General features: G+C 39.1%; 1 protein-coding gene across 10 annotated transcripts in view; it reads left to right on the top strand.

Annotated features, from left to right (window-relative positions):
* Positions 1 to 20,251, top strand: part of RALGAPA2 (Ral GTPase activating protein catalytic subunit alpha 2) — a 306,764-nt gene that overhangs the window by 269,922 nt on the left and 16,591 nt on the right. For all 10 annotated transcript variants that reach the window (XR_012158341.2, XR_013635627.1, XR_013635626.1 and 7 more), the window contains one exon: positions 4,822 to 4,943. Coding sequence is in view for 5 of the 10 variants with exons in the window: in XM_073339773.2 (XP_073195874.1) it covers positions 4,822 to 4,943 (122 nt within the window). In the remaining 5 variants the exon portion in view is untranslated. The remainder of the gene's footprint in view (positions 1 to 4,821; positions 4,944 to 20,251) is intronic.

The following is a 20,251-nucleotide window of genomic DNA, read 5'->3' as shown; positions in this document are numbered from 1 at the left end:
TATGTTTCTATTTTACAGTTATTTTTGTGTGCCGCTCTTGCATACACATTATACATATAATATGTATGCAAGAGCGGCACACCAAAATAACTGTAAAATAGAAACATACACATATACCTATGTATGTGTGTATATATATAATATAAATAAAATATTGGAGAGGGGTCTGCATCCAAGTTCTCTACAACTAGCCTAATCCAAGTACTAAAACCAAACGTTCAGGACTTTTGGAAAGTTCAGGCCTGGTTTTTAAATGTCCAAGTTTAGAAATGTCTATCAGGGAGTCTGTTTCTGTCTGTTGCAGCAGTTCAATCTAGAGCTGAGGTATGGAGTTAATGCTCATTTCGTGTATGTGTGTGTGAGAGAGAGAGATTATTTATTATTTGTATTATTGTGCTGCCTAATAACCTTAGTCATGGACCAGGAACCATTGTGCCAGGTGCTGTACACACAACAAAAAATACAGTCCCTACCCCCAAAGAGTGTACTGTGTGTGTGTGTGTGTGTGTGTGTGTGTGTGTGTGTGTGTGTGTGTGTGTGTAAATAGAATGTATGTGTTTATATAGATAAAGTATATGTATAAAAATGTGTGTGTATGAGTTGATAAGGCACTCCGAAATCATTTGGGATGAAACACACTATATATAAATATGAACTGCTGTTGATATCAACTATTTTCTAAAGGAAATAGTCTGAAAGCTTTAATAATATTCCCCATTCCTGCAGGCAGGTGTTAACAGTAGATAGTAAACCTTCCAATCTGTGGAGTTAAGTGAACACATTTTTCATTGTGATACTCAAGTCTCTCCCTAGATTCCTTTATTTGCCACTTGTATCATGTTTTGGAATACCTTCTGTCTTCAGGCCTCAGGTTGCTGCAGTATATAGCCATCTAGCTGTTGTCTGCTTTTCATCACTCCTATTATTCGCAGAGTATTCTTTTTTTCTCATCATGTTGTATCCCATTCTGAACTGATCTTTCATTACTAGTGAAGTAGACCTGTTGATTTTTTTCTGTGCCAGCTTTCTGAATGATTGTTCCATGTCTCCACCCTTTCTAGTCCCACATAACCCAAACATATCTGCAGAGGGACTTTCAGGTGGAGAGGGGAGCACGCCTTGTAGCTACTTTCCCCTTCTCTCCAGCTCCACCTGACATTGTTCCCTTTACCAACAGAAACAATCCTGATAAGCGTGTGGTTATGACAAGGGAGCTATGACAGATTACTCCAGCTGATAAATTAAACAGTAGTAAATCACCAGAGTACCTGTAGCAGTACAAAAGTTCTTGAAATGATCCTTCCGTTCTCCTTTTTTCCTTTGGTAAATACTCATTTGGACAATTATAGGTCTTTTTAAGGACAGGTCTACTCTACAAACTTTTGCTGGCATAGCATTACCAGTGAGATCTATGAGGAGGTGTGATCCCTGACTGACAATGCTGTGCCAGCAAAAACCCCTAGTGTCGACTCAGAGTGGCAAAACTGTGCTTTTGCCGGCATAACTTATTTTTCTGGGAGGGCTGAAATAAGCTATGCCAGAAAAAATATAGTCAACCTGTGTAGTTTTGCCAGAACAAACTGTGTCCACGGTTGGAGCACTTTGCCAGTGTAGTATATACCAATATAGCTCTTCCTGCAAAGCTCTCCTTGTGTAGACCTGGCCTGAGTGATTAACAGGTATTCAGGATGAAGTCATGCTGTTTGTTGTTTAAATTCAATGGGATTTGGACACCTGATTCCATTAGGCACTTTTAAAAAATCCTAGCCTATGTGCTTAGATATTTAGCTTTGGAGAAAATTTCTCTGAAAATGGCCCATTTATATATTTGTTAGGATTACCTTTATTTAAAAAATATATTACTGTCAAAGGGCTCTATTTATTACTGTACTATACTATATACTATAATTAATAATCCTTCTATAGTCTCCCTTAAAATAATTAGGGTTTTTACCTCCCATCTAAGCTATCATTTTTACGTGTCCTTGATAAAACCGTTTTTTGTTCTTAGACTGCCTTTACAAATATTTTTGCACATTTAAAATAGGTAACAGTGAATTTAGTTCATTTTCATTTAATCATTTAATATTTCCTGGCTTAGGCTACACGTGAAAATGAGTTTGATCATTGTCTAGTCCCTAGTGGATTTCTGCCTACAACACAAAAATCACTGCAACTTGGCCCTCTTGGTAGTCTTAAACTGGAATAAAAAATATGTTAAATTCAAGAATAAAATGCATGAGAACAGTCGTGTGGGGAAATTTGCACAAAACCTGCCCACGCTGTGCATGGATTGAGCTACAGGTAGTGCTTTTAATCTTTCACACGCAAGAAATTCAAGTGCAAATTGTTTGGTTTTGGGTTTTTGAACTGAAATATTCTTTTAGGCCGTTCAAGCATGTTAAATCTTTGTAGATTTCTGAATGTTTGCTTAGCCTGCATACATGTATTATTTTGTTAATGTTGTTATTGTAAGATAATGGACATATTTCCTCTGCCTTTTTCTATATTAGGGACATCTTCAGCATCCTAAATAAGAATTCATTTTTTTATGAATTAACATAGTAAGGGCCCCATCTTGCTATCTTTCCATGCAATATTTAGGAAAATACATAGGAACTTCTGTTTTGTCAGCAATGGTTTATTGCATTGTATGCTTATGTGTTAGATGTGCAAGGCCTTTCATTAAACAGCAGGATATTATTAGGCATAGCATGAAAAGCCTTTATAGTGTATCTGCCTTGTTTAAACTTGGCCCACAAGCATACTGCAGACTAAAAGGGTGAGCAATGAATTGAGAGTTGATGGCAGGCCCATAGAGGTCCTAAGGCTCAGGTGGTTGTCAGCCATAAGTTTAGCTTGGCTCTTTCAGTAATTTGTCACGCCTTGGTCTGCTCCTGCTGCGCCAGCACGTGCCAGCTTAGTGTCAGAGTGCCTGTTCGCCAGACGGCCACTCAGGCCTAACATCCTGCTGTTAACAGGACCAGCGGCTTGCTGTGGCAGTATGGAATACAGAGCCTTGGCAACAGCCAAGTGCTGTGCAGAATAAGCATGTTCATAATGAGATGTGAATGGCATCAGTCAGTCCCTTTAGAATAGGGTCTAGGCGTGTGCCTCCTCTCTTAGGAAGTTTGGCAGCCTATTCATTAGCAAGAGTCATCAGGAGTTCAGCCTATAATAGTGAAGCAGCCCCAAATACACTCAGCCTAATACTTGTGCTATCAGGAATGTGTTCTGCTGGGCTTTAAAAGAAAATAAGTAAATAAATTGTCAGCAGGTGCAATCTCTGAAATGCTTAGTATTCATTTTCTTTCTTCGGTTTCCCAAAGGAAGTTTATAGAAGGATTTATCATATGTGTATCTGTCTCCATTAGCATGAAAATCTTCCTAAAATGTCTTTTAACCCCAGTGACTACATTAACTTGCATATGATTAAGACATAAACACATTGATTATCCCCTCTGAGATGGAGCACTAGAAATCTAATGCTGCATTATTTTACTCTGAATTGAAAAGAATGTTCAGTCATTTTTAAAGTATCATATTAATGTAGCGGAAACTACAAACTTGCACCTTGGAATAATTCTAATGAGTAATGTAGGCTTTTCAATTAAAAAAAATCCAATCACCTACATTATATTGAGTCACTGGTGTTATTTCATCTTCTCATAATTTGGTAATTATGAATTGGCACTTTCTCCTACTTAATGCGATCTCGTAGAATTAGAATGCTTTTCCACATGACAAAAACGCAATGAAGATCTGAAAACTTTTTTTTTTTTAAATGAGGAAATGGGGAATGAGATGTCATACTGGCTTCTTCAAGTGTTAATTCATAAAGTCTATGTGAGGTTCTTCAGTCCATTGTAGATTTGTTTCAGACGTTATCCTGTTATTGGAAATGCATGATTCACCTTCTGAGAAAACAGAAGCTGCACACAAAAGGAAAAGATTTGCTTTCTCCACTGTGGAAAGCTGCTGCAAGCAGGGGTCCTATTAAGACAGCTGGAAAGTTGCTTCAGCTTGTTACGCTTGTAAGTTTTATTGGTGACTGGTTTTTGATTACACATTTGAATGCTGCATGTTCCAGGTTGCCGAATTTTAATTAAAAGACAATAGTCTTGGTTTAGATTGCTTTGTTGTCTGTATTATGTAGACTGTACTGAATACAAGGTCTTATTTTATTAATATGTATAATTTATTAGTACATCCAATGATATCTTCTACAGTATAACTTTAATGTAAACTTCGTATGCTGAGGAATCTTATTCAATGCTGTATACTTCCTTATTTTAAGTAGCACAATGATCAGTTGCATCTGTTCTTTTCCTTTGCCTATAACCTGTACTCCCAATTCAATTATTGTTGGTAGGATGAAAAGAATAATTGTAATGCAAATATTATCTATCAGGAGCGTGCTAATCATGAAATACATTTCTGTTGACATTATGGTTTTTCACCTTAAAAATATAACATTTTTTTCCCCAGGAATATACTTCTAGGGTCTTTGTTTTCATCCCCACTAACTTCAGAGATCTCTTGGATTCAGTCACTAAGCCATGCCTTTTTCAATAATATTTGTGTTGAAGGTAAAAAAAATTATTGATATTATAAATAATTTCAAAAGGTACAGTGTTATTACAGTTCAGAGCTTATGTTTAGAAATCTTAAATATTTTAAAGAAATTTTGAAAGGCATATTTTTCACACCAGTGATGTAGTTCTCTAAATGTGTTTGTATGGATTGAACTGTTAGCATTCTAGGACATTGTGTAACAGCATTTAATTTTGCATGTGCATTTTCTTAACCTGAGTATTGCAGTTATGAGGAAAGAGCTCTGTATCTTGAAGCAATAATCCAGAATCACAAAGAAGTAATGACATTTGAGGATTTTGCAGCTCAGGTCTTTTCTCCCTCTCCTAGCTACTCTCTCAGTGGAACTGGTGAGTCTCTGTACATTATTCTTCTGTTTAGCACTAAGAAGCACTTGAGCAGCAGATGTACACCTGTTTTTCGTAGATAAATGCTTGCAAATTTAAGAAGAGCATTCTCCCTCTGAATCAACTAATGAATATCAAAAGGAATGATGACATTCATTTTAATTTGTTTTGCATCAGAGCTATTCACTCAGTTCCTTTCTTCAGCTATCCTGTTAACCCCCGAATCTAGCAAGGTTAATGAACTTTCTCTCAGTAATGTGCTCTGGTTCATTCAGGAGTGTGGGTTTCTTGCTGAGCTGGGAATATGCTGTTCAAAAGCAATGCCTGAATCAGTGCTTACTTATCGAAAAATAGTTCCTCACAGTAGAAGCCGTTGCTACTAATGCTAAATGGGGATTATGCTGCTGAGATACCAGGGTCAGGGATTAATGCAAAAGAAATGTAAGGATAGTATTCGGTTAGAATATTATAACAGTAATACAGTATGCTAACATTTTCCTTTTAATATTTGATATATGGATGGACAAATTTCAAACTTCCTACCAATGCCTGGATAGGAATCTCATTTTTAAACTCTATTTCAACAATTATTTCATTAATCTTGTTGAAAGATGGAAATCTATGTAAAACTCAGTGAATATATTCTTAACATCATAACAAGATTTTAAGTTAACTTCTAAGGTCAGTAAGATACCAGTTGCTACTTTGTCATTTTAATAATTCTTGATAAATCGGTTTTAAAAGGAAACATTAATTCTGAAGAGTAGGTTTCTAGCACCCTAAGGATTAATTTTCCTCTCTTGCAGAAAAGTATACAGTCAGTGCCTGATGAATTCCTTAATCCCTTCTTTGCACCCATTGGGTGTACACTTTCTAATTATTTCAACCCTGTATAAATGTTTCAACACATCTGCTTTATTCCCTATATTCTGACATCTAAACTGAAAAATTGAAGGAAGAAATTACGTTTACTGAAATAAATCACTTACAAATAAAATCAGCCATGCATCATTGTTTAACATTACTGGCTCCAATCCTTGAGCTTTCAGAGCTTTGTTAGGAGATAAGAGGTATATGCATGTACTTGTATTGGTCGCCAGTAGCAGCAGGCAGAAGGCTTTGGAGATAAGCAAGCTGGCAGAAGTAAAGGGGAACCAGTGCTATTTACATAATCGCGCCTCTGCTTCCTGGAGAGGCGTCAAGAAACACAGGGATGGCCTCTATTGATCTTTGTTGAACTGGAATACTAAACATTAGAAAAGCTTATAACTTAAAGCTTTGATTAATGTTTTCTACATTAAAAAAGTAGAACAGCTGTGAATTAAATTCTTTTATATACCCTGCCAAAACTCTGAGACAAAAAAATTATCAATTTCATTAGAAGTGTAGATTTCATACCCAGTTTTGTTAGAAACTTTGAGTCATGTATCTGTTTAGGTATCAGCAAATAAAAATACAGGCATCTTGGCAGAATTTTAAAATACTTTAAGCATATTTTATTGTCTTCATCAGTCTTCCATACTTCTGTTCCACCACATTTGCATATGTTATTTGGTCATCTTATTCTGATCAAATTAAGCATAATTAGAAAAGACATTATTTTCTAAATTCTATATCTGTTATGCAAAAAAAAAAACTTAGTTAAGATCTGTTTAAATTGTTCAGAAGAACTGTTAAATAATCATTAAGTACTAGAATCATTTTTTATGTGATTTAATTTTTCTTGATCAGAACTTGTCACAAAATTCAGATCCTGCTTTTCAGCCTTCCAAAGTTTGGGTATGTTTGGAAGCATATTTTTAGTTCAGCCTGTTATAATACTAGGGCCAGTCATGAGTCAGATACCAAAACTCAAGTCTCCAAAGTTCAGGGGTGTTCAGATGTGGGATTTCAGTTTGCCCAGCTATAGTCAGAGGCACAAAATCCAGATCCAGGCTTGAATTTAGAAGCATCCCCTGCCAGTCTCCCTTATTCCCCTCCAAGGTTTCAAGTTGTTCTGACTGAGCAAATCTTTAGTCTACTCAGTGTTATAAGACAGCTAATACCTGATTTAAAAGATCTGTTGTAATTAGAGAATGTTGGAAGAACAACACAGCAAACTGTATACTCGAGAAATTCATTTCATTTATGGGCTTTAGAAAATTCTATATTGTAAGGTTTCAAGCTGTGTATTAGAAGAGAATAATTTATTTATTATTTTTAAAATAGAATTTTCTAGATTAGACAACTCCCTAAATCATGAAAATTACTTGTCATATTAGCCTTTACAAAGACATGTAAATCCGTGATTCAAGACAGGTTTCAGAGTAGCAGCCGTGTTAGTCTGTATTCGCAAAAAGAAAAGGAGGACTTGTGGCACTTTAGAGATTAACCAATTTATTTGAGCATAAGCTTTCGTGAGCTACAGCTCACTTCATCAGATGCATGCATCCGATAAAGTGAGCTGTAGCTCACGAAAGCTTATGCTCAAATAAATTGGTTAGTCTCTAAGGTGACACAAGTACTCCTTTTCTTTTCGTGACTCAAGAATTTCCCTATTCCAGGATTAAAAGAAAAACTATCCATACTTTTACCTGTTACTGCTTAGTTGCTAAATTGTTTAGTGTCAGGATTACTGAGTCCTATTATAATCAGATTTCAGGATTGTGAACTCTTAGGCTCTAAATCAATATTGAAACCAGATATAACTGATGTAATTCCACAATCGTTGTTAATGCTGAATAGTCCCAGGGCTTAAGCACTAATATAGGCCCTGATGCTGCAAAAAGAGCCAACAGAGCCCCATTGAAGTGAGTGCAGCTCAGGATGGGCACAGTGGTCTGCCCACACACATCCACCTGTAAGATCAGGGACATCTGTATTCATATAATATTTCCATTATCATCACATTTTAGGTTAGTACTTTGCAGTAGATCTTCCATTTACTAACTCAATATATAAAACTATGAATCAGAACATTGTGTATTTGTATCTCTATGAGCAGATATGGAATATTGTGATCCTTCATGAGACGGTAATGCGATTCCTTTAAAATAAAAAGCAAGCTACTGTTAAATTCATTTGAATTAGGTCACATCCATTTATTTATTCACATCAATGTCCGGAAAAGGGGGGTGGGTTTATTTTGAAGTGAACTATTCCCAGAGCAAGTTTGAGTGCAAGCAAACACAAATTGTGATAATTTCAGCTAGCAAGTATTACCAGTGCTGTATTTGTAGATACACATTATATCATCCATCATGTCTCATGTAGTTCAGAATTTTACCTTATTTACATGTGTATGTAGCACAGGTTGGCTGTGCAATTTGTGTGGAAGTGGCATTCTTCCATTTAAGAAATTTGACACATGTTGGTAAGATCTCAGGTTACTCCAAGGGGAATGCTCATCCCAAAACAGAGAAATGAAACCTGCAAAGAAAAGTGGAACTGCCCAAGGCAGGCCCATCTATCTATGTTTTTATCCTCTTCCAAGTAGCAAGCCAACTGAAAAAATTGACCCTGAACAGCTTAAGCCTTCATGGTGAAATTAGGGCCCATTCTTCCACCCATGCTATCCTCAACATCACCTCATCGTAATCCATGATCACTGCATATACAGATACACAATCCCAGGGATCAATTTGCCCTGTACACAATCCCAGTAGTACAGTTTTATTTTATCTAGGATTTTTTTAAGCAGTTAATGCAACATAGGATTCAAAAAGCATCCTGTGATATACTATAAATTAGTGCAGTGAAAATATAGCCATTAACGTATGCAATTTGTATATTATTATTAATTACCTTTTCTGTGCTTTTATGTTCTGTTACACAACCTCAGACTACTAGCAAATAACAAGATGCTGCAAAATGGATGTTGCCCCCAGACTCGCATGTGACATGGATTATAAAGTGTGCACTGATTTAGGCTCCCATTCTGCAGACGTTTATGCAGGTGCTTACCTTTATGCATGGGAGTAGTCCAATTGTTTTTGTGTAACTCTTTATAGGACCAGGGCCTTTAACTCTTTATATGTAGTGTTAGATCTCCATGCATCTTAAACATTGAAAATACAGAATACTAGGCAGAATGAACACCCCATAACTCATTTATGGGAAGTGCAGATTTAGGATCAAAAGATCAGAATAAGATCCTTTGTTGCTAAACTGGTAGGTTACATGCCTTATTTTAATTAGGCTGTGTATAAGAGTCAACCCAAGAAGTCCTTAGTAGTCCTATAGTATTTAATTATTCTCATCCTGTCCCTCTGCAGATTTTCCTACTTTAAAGGGTGTTCTTAGCTACAATCCTTTCCTCTTCTTCGTCCTGCCTCCCCTGGTCAAAAAACCAAAAACAACTTTTTGGACAAAATACTGGTACTCCACACAAACTTCAGAAAGTGCAACTTGATGGTGCATTCTTTCAAAAAAGCAATCCTAAATGGTCAATACTTATGTACAAACAGGTGTATAAAATATGTTTCCAAGTCTAATTGCCCTTATAGATGAAACAGAGTAGCAGTATAAGATTAGAAGCCCGACAGTGGTTTTAACTGCTAAGAGATGTAAACACTTGAAAGTTCTAGAAAAGGGAATCAATATTCAGACTTTAAATAACAGTTCCTTCAGAAAGAGCTTTGTGCTGCACATTTGGATACTCCATCATGGTCGCTTTCTGCTGACCATGAGAATCCAGAAATTGTATCTGCAAGCATTCTTTTAATATTGTAGACTTGCAGTTGATTCTTCAAAGGGTTAATTGGAACGGGCACACTTGACTGCTGAGAGGACTGATCTAATCACTGCCATATCCAAGTGCATCTGTTCACCATGAGGTCATTCTTGTGCATGCTAATGATTTGGAAAATAAAGCATAATGCTTGACATTATCAGAAAGCATATAAATAGTGTAAATCTTTACTTTTTAGTAGCCGATGGCTATTGCAGAATGAAAAGAAAGCCAAATGAATCTCAGATTGCACTTTTTTTTTCTTTTAGGCAGCCTTTATTTATTGTCACTGGACTAACAGGAAAACTATATAGGAAAACTGTGGCACCCAATAATATATGTTGATAAAGGGATTCTTTAATGAGTATTGTAGCATTGCCCAGGAGCAACACTTCAGTTAAGGAACTGTAGCTGTTTCCAGCATTCCCAGGTTTTTAAGGCTGTGGAAATCTTGCATGCTCATTTACATAAGATTGAAACTTAGCAGCCTCGTTGCTCCATTTTTTGTTTTGTTTGTTTTGCTTTTGTTTTAAAAAAATGATATAAAGAATTAATCTTTCTTTTATTTCTAGAATGTATAATAAAAATGTTTTTTCTGCCCAAGACATATTTACTATTTTTTAAAATACCTTTTGCTGAGTGTTTAGCTTTCATTGATCCCTTTTGCTATTTAAAGGGAAAGAAACATTCAGTGCAGCCATGTTATTTAAAAAGACACTTTTTCTAGTTTTGATTTTCTTTGTACTCCTCGCTGTTCATTGTGAACACGTTAAACACCCGCAGCTGGCCTGGGTCAGGTGATTCAGACTCGCGGTGCTCAGGCTGTGGGGCTGTAAAATTGCAGTGTAGACGTTTGGGTTCAGGCTGGTTCCGGGGTGATGGTGGCTTCCTATTCTGCGGAGGAGATAGGTCCATTTCACAACACCATGTGGCAGTTTGACATTTTCTGATCAGGAAAGAGGCAAAACTAGAATTGTCTCGGGGGTGTTGCATGTCCAGCCTGGAGTGCTGTGGCTGAAGAATCATATATAGCCCATGCCTGCATTGTGCTTGGATCGCTCCTGTTATCAATTCTTCCATTTCAAAAACAATTTTTATCTCCAAATGTAGAGGAAACGTAATAGATTATGATTAGTACGGAGTCTGTTGCAAAGTCTGATTGAACTCAATATGACTTTGCATTCTAAAAATTGTTAGGTGCCAGGAGATAGATCAGTGATAGGAGGGAGATTCACAAGACCCTCAGGATAGATTCTTGAAGCCTTGATAATAGATAAGAGAAAGTTACTGTCTAAGCCCAGACAGAGTTTTCCAAATTCACGTAGATATTTAAAAGTTAATTGCTGAGTCCTGTAAGAAACCTTATGTCATGCTTAGCCTTAGGTAAGGCTAAGCATAACTTTTATAGATTACCAAAAAGGTGTGTCATCTTCTGGGATACTCTGACCTGTATAGATCCTCCAGTTGCATCCTCAGTAAAGTCATCGTCTCTCACTATGTAAGGTACTGCATGCCTAAAGGACCCTTTTGACTCCAAATTTGGATTCAATAACTAGAAACCACAATTTAGTAACTATCTCCATTGCTGCTAGTTCCATTGTGTCTCCATACCTCTCCCTTCAAGTGTGTAGTGTTGGGACCCTTATTTTGGCTCAATAAAAATGACCTTCCTGTTAGCCATTTCCTTCCCGTGGAGAGTGGGTGAGCTGGCAGCCCTCTTCTGCAATGCCAGTTCCTCTTTCAGATATCCCGTAAAGTAAACCTTCATCTGCTTCCCAGATCTATTCACAAGATTAATTCTGAGCTCCATGGGGATCTGGACATTGATTTTCTTACCATTTTGTCCTCAGATGACTCTGTGTAGGGAAACCGATGAAGTGAGCTGTAGCTCAGGAAAGCTTATGCTCAAATAAATTGGTTAGTCTCTAAGGTGCCACAAGTCCTCCTTTTCTTTCTGTGTAGGGAAAGGGTTTGGCATTCTGTAGGTGGTGGTGGGGCCTTGAAGTTTTACGTACAGGGAATTTAGGCTTTCTTCTGTTTCCTTGCCCTCCCTCCCTCCCTCCCTCCCACAAAAGAGGAAGATCATTCCCATTCAGATTTAGTCATTGCTACATGGGTTTGTGTATGTATTAAGGAAGCATACACAGCAGTCTCCCTATTCCATAGGCATTAGAGCTCCCTCCTCTGATAACGTAGTCTCCTCCTAGGCCAAGAGAGAATCTGTGTCAGTACAGGAAACCTGTCAAATGGACTCTTGGCGTTCCATCCATGCCATTACCATCTGCATCAAAGCTTCCACTGATGCAGCTTTTGGGCCAGTGATCCTGAGTGTTGTAGTACAAGGAACCTATGGAAAATTCCCTAGATAAGTCCTCCCAGTCTGGGTTTGGGTTTTGCTAGGCCAGGCCCAGCAACCCAGTTGTCAGAGCCCCCTAAGCAGAGAGGGAGATTTTGGTCCTTCCATCTTGGGAAGCTATCAACAGGCCAGAGAGTGTGCTTTGGTAGCTGAGGATGAAGAGGTGCCAAAGTTTCTGTTAGCTGGTTGGTGGAGCTAACTGATTTAACAAGAGAGGAAAAGTTCTGTAGTTTTCAGATTGTTGGAGTCCCCCATAGAAACACATTTTACAGGGAGGAGCAAAATTTACCCTTTCATCTTGGGGAAATCTTAGATCTGACTGAAACATAAATCCATTTCACATTTTCCATAATTTTGTGTGGCTCATTATAGTAAATTTAGAATCAGTGTGTTCAGACAACATAGCACAGAAATTCTGGTCCATCTTCTGGATGCTAAATAGTGAATTTGTGAGATCAGAGTCATTTCCTTGGCAACAAACTGATATCATAAGCAAAATTGTAACTTCACTGAAGAAGCTTGGCAGTAATGAAGAAATCTCATTCAAACACAAATGCCTGCCATGGTCACAAGGACAACACTAAAAATTACAGCCAAAGTCATTTCTCCTTTTCCAGTAATGAAATTTCTTCTTTCAGGCTGCTGTACCCTCGTTAATTCAGTGATCTGCTAATGGGTATGATGAGTCTCAGAATTCTGAGACTCATCCACTAGCTATGTGCAATGGAATGTGAGAAGAAGACACTCTCACGTTAAACTCACTGTTTTCTCCTGATTTTTGTAGGTTGATCACACGCTTAACATTTTAAAAATTATTTAATATTGCGTATGTTGGCAGATGATTTGCATATTTTTCAGGAAAAAGAAATACTGGAGTTAAGTAGTAAAATGTGTAAGTTGTGTCAGGAATGTTCTATTAAATCAGTGACTAAAAAGCTGTAGTAAATACCAACGGCCAGATCCTGAGATAGTGTCAATCAATGTAGGTTGGTGAACTCCACTGAAGGCATGCTGATTCACACCAACTGAGGATCTAGGCCCTGCTCTTTTAGGGATCTAGTCAGGCAAAATTGTGAGGCTTAAGAAGGTTGTATACAATAGCTATGCAGCAGGCTTGACCTGCCATGTGGAAAGGCCGTCCTGCTCTACAAAGGGAAGAAAAAACAGTGCATGGCTGGAAGTTGTCCCTGCCCATTGCATACCGTTGCTCACAATTTGTATCTGTCCCCCTAGGGCTGCTTAGGCTACAGAGCTACTCCCGGCCTCAACTGTTGTAACCACTATGCATGGAGTGGCTATGATCTGCAAAGAGCAATCAGTCTCTCTGCCTGGTCCCATTTCTTTAAATTGTTGGTTGAGTTGGGGAAACTCTCCCCTCCATGATCTCTGGAAGAGACAATAGATTGGTGGGGAGAGCGTCCTCCCTAGCAATCAATTTGTAGAGGAAGAAATATTAACTTGATGGGCCTCTCTCTTCTTTAGAGCTGACAGCTCCAGCTGCTTGACCTGTCAGCCAGCAAGAGCACTCCAGGCAGTATGGCCCCTTTAAAATTTCTTCCCTGGCTGACAAATGTCAGCCAGCCAGCCATGAGCTAGCCCCCCGTGTGATGGTGTCATTCCCATTCACCAACTCCACCCCGAGAAGGAGGCAGAGTTGGCTGGCATTTTAAGGTGATCTCCAGCATTCTATGGCCTCATTCAAGAGGGACATACTTCCTTGAGATCGATTGTAGTTCCTCTGACTGTGGAGCTTAGGAGGCTTGTGGAGTTTTTGATGGCTGGGGAGAAATTGCAGAAGTGATGTCAGGCTAATCAGAGCCCTCTCTGCTTTAATTATTTCTTTACTGCAGAGCATTGCTTTTGATTTTAACTTCTCTAATATAACAAAGGGCCTGATACTGAGGGGTGTTGAGCACCCATTGCCATCAGTGGGAGTCATGGGTGATTAGCTTCTCTCAGGATAAGTTCACATCCCTGGAAATATTTCAAGGGGCTCTTAGCGTCAGGTGATTGTCTTTTTCTGAACCACAGATGGCCCAGAGGTTAGGGCACTAGTCTAGACCCCTGTTTGGTTTCCTGCTCCGCCACAGACTTCCTGTGTGACCTTGGCAAGTCGCTTAGCCCCTCTGTCTCTCAGATCCCCTTCTGTACATTGAGGAGAGTAACACAGCCCTACCTCACAGGGGCGTTGTGAGGGTAAATGCATTTAAAGACTGAAGCACTTTGATATCTACTGATGAAACGCTCTGTATAAAAGCTAGGTATTATTACCTTAACCCTTCTTGTACAGTAGTTTTACATCCTCCTCTGGACATTTATCAATGGCCTGATCCAAAGCCAACTGAAGTCACTGGAAAGAGTCCCTGGAAAGAGTCGGCTTTGCATCTGAACCTAAAAATAAAGGCTGGGTCCTATCGTATTTCAGTCTCCAGCAGAGTCAGGGCTGAGCTGGCCTTTGCATTGACATCCTCCATATGCTTTGTGTGTTCTGCTGGCCCAAAGAAATGTGCTGCATAACAGCTGTCATAGCTATGGCATGGGGAACGGTAGATCACATGCAGCATTTTCATGTACATTCTTTTCAGTTTAAATTCAACTATTTTAAAAAAAGAATCTCCAAATATAACTAAAAGTTAGATTATGTAGTGAATGTGGTTTAAAAAATTTTTTGAGCAAAAAGATACAAATGAGAGAGATCCAAATAAAGATTGAAATAAGTGGTTATGTATAATCAAAGATTATCAAATCCTTTAATAGATTACACCAGACACGACATTCTTAACACATTGTGCAAATGGAATTCTAGTGTTTTCCTTTCCCACACTCCTGGAGCTTGTTACTGTAGATCTTCATTTCTGATCATAATGTGTTTAAAACATGTTTGTTTCTGAGTGAATGTAGCCACAATTGTCTGTTAAATTGATGGTTTCTTCAAAATATACTGAATTGAACACGTAGGCTAAAGGTTTCCAGTTACACTGTGATTATAACTGCAGTAACCAGTGTCCATGCAGGTTTAGAAATACAGGATATTGAAGTGCTAAGCAGAGTTACTAGGGAGTTTCTTTGTGGCTGTTTATTTGAAGAGTAGACATGACAGTAATATCCTGAAACCAAAGACTTTCATAGACCTGTCATGGCGTATAGGTTAATTACATGTTGTTTTGTGCACACCAGGGCCAGCACTAAAACTCTAGGAACTCATATCTAGGCTATAGCTAATTCATGCCAATTCTTTCTGTATAAGATCTTTAAGATACAGTCTTTCCTGTGTATTCACACAGCTAAAACTCATTTGCTACTTGTCTTCACTTTCAAGGCCCCTCACAGTCAATCCCCACTCTACCTATCATCTCTCATTTGCTATCAAACTATTTATACTCCCCTCTGATCGGTCCATGATGCTGGACTCCTTTGTCCACCTGTTAAAATTTCAAACAAGCACCTTTGTGCTTTCTCTCATGCTGCCCAAAGCACATGGGAGGCACTTCCCATAAATATCTGCAAAGTTACCTCATTATTCACCTTCAGATCCTTCTTTAGCACTCTCCTTTGCCCTGATATCCTACAAAAAACTAGACAATTGTTAAGCTCTTGATGTGCAGAGACCACTGACTGCCATCCAGACCAGTGTTCTCACATTGTTTACTTGTACTCCCCTGTCTGTCTGTATCAATCTGTTGTCTCTTATCTTATACTTAGATTGGAAGCTACTTGGGCCAGGGACTGGCTTTTTGTACGGCACCTAGCACAGTAATGTCCTGGTCTGTGACGACGGTAACACAAATAATGGGTAATAGAATAGTTTAAGGTTCTTTCTCATAGTCTAAGGCTTTAAACTCTTTAATAACTGCTGTAGCAAATTGCCGGCATTACTCACACTTTCACTTTTTGGGAAGGGTTCAGGGCACCGTTTCTCGCCCCTGAACTGGGGTATTAACTGCCCCACTAGTGTCCTAGAGGAGGGGAGTGGAGAGGGAGGGACCCGGGCCAGCCCTCTACTCCGGGTCCCAGCCCAGGGGCCCTAGGGATAGCGGTAAACCGCTTGAACTAGTGGTTTCTTCTCCTGGACTTCTTCCCTCTCCTGCCCTTCAGCTTGTGGGGCTTCCTACCCTCCCTCTGCACAAACCAGGCATCCCTTTACCTAGGGTCTTGGTCTTCTTAGCCCACCGCAGCACTTCTCCAAACTCTCCTCTGCTTCCCTCCAAACTACTCTGCTTCAACTCCTTCCCCTGTCTGAATGAAGCAGGAAGGTTTTATCAGGTGACTGGCTTTAGGTGCTTTAATTGGCTTCAGGTGTTTTAATTAATCTATAGCAAACTTTCTTCCCTCTACAGGGAATAAGGCTTCCTGCTGCCCTCTGGCCATGTTGTATCACACCGCCCCGATGCTAATCCTTCTGTCTTTATTTACTTAAGTATTGCATGTTATAAACCCAGCTTTTCTTTCTCAATCTTTTCATTAAATGAAGGAAAATGTTTACCCAGTTACAACCAAAACACTCTGATGTTAGTTTTGCCAATCAGTTTCCCCAGCCAAACTTGGACAACAGAGAAAGGAAAAGGAAAACATTTAAATATGTACTCCTTTTTATGGTCCAGCTGAAGTAGATAAGCAGTGACTGTTGTCAAGTTCAGGTAGGAGTTGTGCTTTTCTCTGGCAGGCAGACTCCCTGGTACATCTTAGGTCAATCTGGATGGCTGGATTGGAGGCAAAGTCCTGTTGTTAGAGTAAGTTTTCTCCTCTTTCCCGGTAGCAGGATACAGTGGGGATGGTGTCAGATAAGCAGATAAAGACCAAATCCAGAACTCTCTAGGATCCATTCTTAAACCTACAAGACATCATGGCCTCAGGTTCATTGGACATGACAACCATTAGACTGATAGCTTGAGAGAAGGAAATAAAGGAAGGCAAAGAAAAGGAAAGACAGAATCGATACAGATCCCAACTATGGATTATTCCTGATTTACACTCTCTTAGGCACTAGTCCATAGCAGTCTTTTTTCCAGAGATTTTTCAGTATTCTTGTTACCCAAACAATCTTACCTCATAAACAATGCAGCTTTGATCAATCTTAGAACCTATTGACAAAAGGCCAGCTCTCAAAACAAAGTGCACTGGAGTCTCCTTAGCATAGTTTCGGGTGAGTGATTTTAGTTCTTTCCCAGAGTACCAGGGAATAGTTCATAGGCCTTAAATATCTTAGGCCATTTATATGTTAGTGGCTTTTGTTGGCACAGCTATGTCAGTTATATCACACGTCATCACCTCTTGACTAACATAGCTAATACTGCAAAAGTCTGTAGTTTAGACTTGGCCCTAGTCTTTCTCCTGTAGAGAAAGCCGATATCTCAGTTCCATTGTCCCAATATACTCTATAATTAGAAGTGTCAGAATCATTATAACAATTTTATTTGTAAACGTTTGAATCACTGGATAAATCTGATCATCATAAAAAATGTTTATATTCTTGCATAAGTCCAATCTCAAATGGAAATTAAAGCAAGGCACATTTACAACTGTATTTTAATAATTACCCCAGATATGTGACAGATTACATTTAAACTGTGAATAATCCATATTTGATTAGAATTAAATGTTGAGACAGATAAGAATTCTATGAGCTTTGTCTCTCTAAACTTTAGATGTAAAACAGACAGTATGCTGGGATTAGGTTAACAGGTCCAGCATGGACAATCATCATGTGAAATCATGGTTATTGGTCCAGAAGAAAGACCAGAAGGCCCTTGGAGGGAGGGACACCTTTTTGGGTAATAAGGTGAGAGGGTCAACTGAGAAACAATTACAGCGCAGAAACTCCTACAAAGAAACTTCAATTTATGAACAGGCTTGTCTACAAAACATTTAGTATGTGGCAGTTGGGGTGTCAGTCTGCCCTACACTAGCAGTATGTGCCTCTGGACCCTGCTGCTGTGCGCTAGCCATTCCCTAGTGTGCTTTGATCTCCTCCCATTTCAAAGTGGGGTATATCAAAGCACACTAGTGAACGGTTAGCATGTGGCAGCAGGGTCCATACTGACCCTTACTGCTTGGCAAGCTAGTGCAGGGTATATTTGCACCCCAGCTTGCTGCAAACACAGTGTTTTTGTAGGCAAGCCCAAAGATGTTCTGAAAAATAGGAACCTAAATTATTAATCCCTTACATTAGGGAGAGACTAAAATCTCCCTCTTTAGAGATACCATAAGCCAGTACAATTAGGGGAAGAGGGTGTCAAGTCTGAAAAGTCAGGCATATCAAAGAATCCTGAACAGTGTAACAGAGCTGTGAGTCAGGGAGGGAGGGGGCCATGACACAAGACATCTGAAAGGAGAAGATCTGCCTGACATGCCACATGTTGAAAGGGTCAGAAGGGAAAAAAGATACACACACTGGAAATATATGGTGTATATAAGGGCTATTCATCTTAGAAAAGGAACAACTAAGGGGGTGGGTATTATAGTGATTTATAAAATCATGAATGATGTGGAAAAAGTGAATAGAGAACTGATACTTACCATTTCATGCAATACAAAAACCATTTCATGCAATACAAATTTATAGGCAGCAGGTTTAATACAAACAAGAGCAAGTACTTTATCACAAAACGTACAACTAAACTGTGGAACTCATTGCTATGGCATGTTGTGAAGGCCAAAAGTATAACTTGGGTTCTAAAAAGAACTAGGTAAGTTCATGGAGGATAGGTCCATCAATGGCTATCAGCCAAGATGGTCAGGAATGCAACCCCCTCCTCAGAATGACCTAAAACTCTGACTACCAGAAGCCAGGAGTGAAAGACAGGTGGATTGCTTCATAATTGCCCTGTTTTGTACACTCCCCTGAAGGTTGGGTACAAGCTACTGTCCGAGATAGGATACTGGGCTAGATAAATCGTGGTCTGACCCAGTCTGGCAGCTGTTATATTCTTATGAGTCTTGAATTGTTTTGAGTTAAAGTCACTGCATTATAACCTTGAAGGGAAGACAATCTTCTTCTAATCTTTGGGCAGGGATATTTGGGTAGATAACAGTTCCTAACCTGGAACATACTACTGAGGCAGCCACCTAAGAAATACCACCACCACGGAATAACTTATGAGGAAGGGTAGCCCAGTGGCCAGGGTGTTTGTCTCAGACTTCGGAGTCCTCGGTTCAGTTTTCTGCTCTGCTATGGGTTTCCTGTGTGACCTTGGGTGGGTCACTTAGTCTCTCTGTGCCTCAGCGCCCCCCCCCCCCCCCGTGTTTACATAGAGGTAATAGTATTTTCCTACTTCACAGGAGTGTTGTGATTATTAATGTGTTAAAGGTGGAGACCACAGTAATGGGAGCCATATAAGTATGATGGAAAGTGAGGAGTGGCAGGAATAAGGGACTAAGGTTGAATTTACAGATGAGATATTGTTGTTCTCTATCTTTTTGTTCGTTCTTAACAACACACAGCCACACTCCAAACTCCCTCAGATGCTGCTGTGAAAAGGGACAGACAGACAGAGAGAACATGTCCGCAGCTTATTCCTTTCAGTACCAAACACACATGCCTGTTGTTTCCCAGTGATGAACCCTTTTGGGAAACTCCTGCCTTCCCTCCCCAAGGAAATGTATCTTCAATACTTTTAGCATTTAATATTCTAAAACTAAGATTTTCAATGTCAAGTGAAAGAGGTTTGAGGCAAAGTTGCAGTCCATCTATATTCTTAGAGCATTCTTTCCTTGGTTACTGTATTTTTTTTCTTTGATTCAGGCATTGCGCCTATAAAATGACGTGCTTTATTTCAAGCATGTGTTTGATTTAAAAATTATTTGGGGGAAAGAGACACTATCATGCACTAAATGGACAGATGATAATGTCAGTATTATTGGTATAAGAAGAATCCTTTTACCCCCCAAAATCACACACTTATACCAAAGTGAGAAAAGAGAAGGAAAGAAGAGTTCACGAGAAAGTTTCAGAACCAAGACTCAAGAGTCGGTTGAGAATGGCAGATAGCTAACCTATTTCTATTGGTTTGACGTGAATAAAGATGTAATAAAATGAAAAAAGATGACTTGGGGTATGTCTTCATTCCAAACAATGAGTGTTTAACTCAGGTTAGCTAACTCAGGTTAAAATAGCAGTGAAGACACGGCAGCTGGCTTTTAAACTTGGGTTAACAGTTTGAATTGAAGCCTATAGAGGAGCCTGGATTGAACTAGAGCTGCTAATCCGAGTTGAAAGCAGAGTTGCCTTGTCTTCACTGTTATTGTAAC

This window comes from Lepidochelys kempii, chromosome 3 (assembly GCF_965140285.1).
Source record: "Lepidochelys kempii isolate rLepKem1 chromosome 3, rLepKem1.hap1, whole genome shotgun sequence".
Classification (NCBI taxonomy): Eukaryota; Metazoa; Chordata; order Testudines; family Cheloniidae; genus Lepidochelys; species Lepidochelys kempii.
Note: the sequence above shows the minus strand (reverse complement) of the source record. Positions and strands in the feature narration are given on the sequence as shown.